Source organism: Penaeus japonicus, unplaced genomic scaffold (genome assembly GCF_977035675.1).
Source record: "Penaeus japonicus unplaced genomic scaffold, GWHDUDI00000001_assembly GWHDUDI00000008, whole genome shotgun sequence".
NCBI classification, from domain to species: Eukaryota; Metazoa; Arthropoda; class Malacostraca; order Decapoda; family Penaeidae; genus Penaeus; species Penaeus japonicus.
In genome coordinates, this window is record NW_028234410.1 from 30,988,544 (window position 1) to 30,991,043 (window position 2,500).

At 53.9% G+C, this 2,500-nt stretch overlaps 1 protein-coding gene across 4 annotated transcripts in view; it reads left to right on the forward strand.

Moving 5' to 3' along the window:
* LOC122247888 (protein lethal(2)essential for life) overlaps window positions 1-2,500 on the forward strand; it is a 36,608-nt gene that overhangs the window by 1,169 nt on the left and 32,939 nt on the right. Inside the window, exon 2 of one of the 4 annotated variants that reach the window (XM_043007583.2) lies at window positions 330-440. The exons of the other annotated variants lie outside the window; for them this stretch is intronic. Coding sequence (XP_042863517.1) covers window positions 330-440 — 111 coding nt within the window. The remainder of the gene's footprint in view (window positions 1-329; window positions 441-2,500) is intronic. 4 annotated transcript variants of the gene reach the window in all.

Genomic DNA, 2,500 nt, shown 5'->3' on the forward strand with positions numbered 1-2,500 from the left:
GTGCGTTCTTTTAGGTTTCTCAATTTCAGGTGCGTAAAATGACAAAACAGGATAGTTTGCATGGAATAGACCAGACCAAACTTAAAAAAAAAGAACATCTGAATGGTTGGAGAAAATTGCTAATGATAAAGCTACTGAATGGCCGTGGCGGCGGAGTGATGGGCAGAGCGCGGAGTGAACAGCCCCGCCTTCCATCATCGAACTCGAAACTCAAATCAGGTTCCGCAGCCGAGCCGGGCCGGGCCGGGCCGGGCCAGGCCAGACCGAGGGCGCCACCTTCCGACCCGGATCCGATATCTGTGACCCCAACACGCACGTCTTCGTTGCAGGTTGCCGCCCTTCATGTCTAACCCGCTCGCGACAGCCCAGATGAGCGGCCAGGTGGCACCCGCGCCCCCTGTGGCACCCCCTGTGGCACCCCCTCAGCCCAGCACGAATTAGTAAGAACGCGTGTGACCTCACTTTGCCCCTCGCCTTCCCCTCGGTGCCCTTCCTGCCTTCCCTGTTTTCCTCCCCTCAGTGATTCCCTCCTGCGTTTCTATTCCCTAGGGTCCAATATGAGCTATTCCAGCTCCCTCCCCCTTCTTCCGTTCGTGGAGGCACCTGATCGTCCCCTGTTTTTCCAATTATCCCACCTTCCCCCGCCCCCCCTCCTACCCCACTGGTGTCCCATGTCTGGCACCTCGTAATACGACCCTGCTGCCTTCCCCACCCCTTCCCTTCCCTCTTCACTCTCCTCCCCTCCCTTCCCTCTTCGCTCTGCTCCCCTCCCTTCACTCTTCGCTTTCCTCTCCTCCCTCCATCTTCGCTTTCCTCTTCATTCCTATTCCCCTCCCTCTTCACTCCTCTCCCCTCCCTCTTCTCTCCTCTTCCCTCCCTCTCCCTCTTCCACTTTCCTCTCCTGTTTTCCCTTCCCCTCCCTCTTCTCTCTTTCTCTCTCTTCTTTTCCACTTTCCTCTCCTCTTCTCCCCTCCCAGCCTCGTCTTTTCCTTCCCACTTTTCTTCTGTATCCTCTCCTCCATTTCCTCCCTTTTTCATTCCCGTTTTTCCTTCCCCTTCCCACTTTTCTCCTCCAATCTCCCCTCCTTATCCTCCTCTTCTTTCTATTCCTTCTTCCTATTCTCTTTATTCCCCTCCTCTTCCCTTTATTCCCCTCCTCTTCCTATTCCCATTATTCCCCTCCTCTTCCTATTCCCATTATTCCCCTCCTCTTCCTTCCCTTAAATCTCCCTCCTCTTCCTTCCCCCCTCCCCCCTCTTCGCCCCCCCCCCAATCCTCCCTCCCTCCCTCCCTCCCTCCCTCCCTCCCTCCCTCCCTCCCTCCCTCCCTCCTCGGCCGACCGCGTTTCTCATGGCGGTCGCGGTAGGCCTAGGCAGAGAAAGTTCCTGTATTGGCCGTTTTGCTGGTAGTGTCATGCAGTGACGGTTCCTGGCGTGGAATGCCTTCTATACGAGACGGAAGGTTGCGAGGTGGTGTGCATGTGCGGACGTGTGCATGATTGTCCTGTTTGTTCTGTATTTATTTGTTTGATGCTTCCGACTATTGTTTCTGCATTGTTTTTTTTTTTTTATGATGTGGATAGCCCGTGCTACTTGAAAATGAGGGTTGTTACTTTTTCATCTTTTCGTTTTTTTTTTCCATCATCTCATCTCATTCCCCTTTCATCTCTTGATTTTCTTTTCCACCTTTTTCCCCTCGTTCTCTTTACCTTCTCCACTTCTTCCACCTTCTTTCATTTGCCCGGTCTTGCTTTTTCTCTTCTTATCCACGTCTTCATCCTCTTTTCCTTCTGCATGCTCTCTCTCTCTCTCTCTCTCTCTCTCTCTCTCTCTCTCTCTCTCTCTCTCTCTCTCTCTCTCTCTCTCTCTCTCTCTCTCTCTCTCTCTCTCTCTCTCTCTCTCTCTTTCTCTCTCATTCTCATTCTCATTTTCTCTCTCTCCCTGCCCTTTCTCCTTCCCCTCTTTCTCCCCTTCGTCCTTCCTCCTCCCTGTATCTCTCTTCCTCTCCCCTACCTCATCTCCTTATCGTCCCCCCTCCCCGCCCTTTTTCTCCTCGTCCCACTTCTCTCACATCTTATTTCCCCGTCGCATGTTGCTCTTCCCCCCCCCCTCTCCCTAAGCCTATCCCCAATCCTACCCCCCCCCCTCCAGCCAATGTTTCTCCCCCTAATACACACACTGTTGAAAAGAAACAATCAAAATACACACACATCTTACCCACTTAACCTACACGCACGCACAAACACACGCGCATTCTTGACCGTCTGGCGGATCGGGGGGGTGGGGGGTGGAGGTGGGGGGTCATCGTAGACACCCCATGAGCGATAGCCTTATATGCGCGCCTCGGTTCCTTCCTCTCTGCTGACGCGGTTTTGGCGGAGGAATGCGTCAGAGGGGCTCCTACACGCATACCTCAGGGAAGGGGAGGTGGGTAGGGAGAGGAGGTGAGGTGGGGAGGTGGGGGAAAGGTAAGTGGGCTAAGATAGGTGGGCAAGGGGATG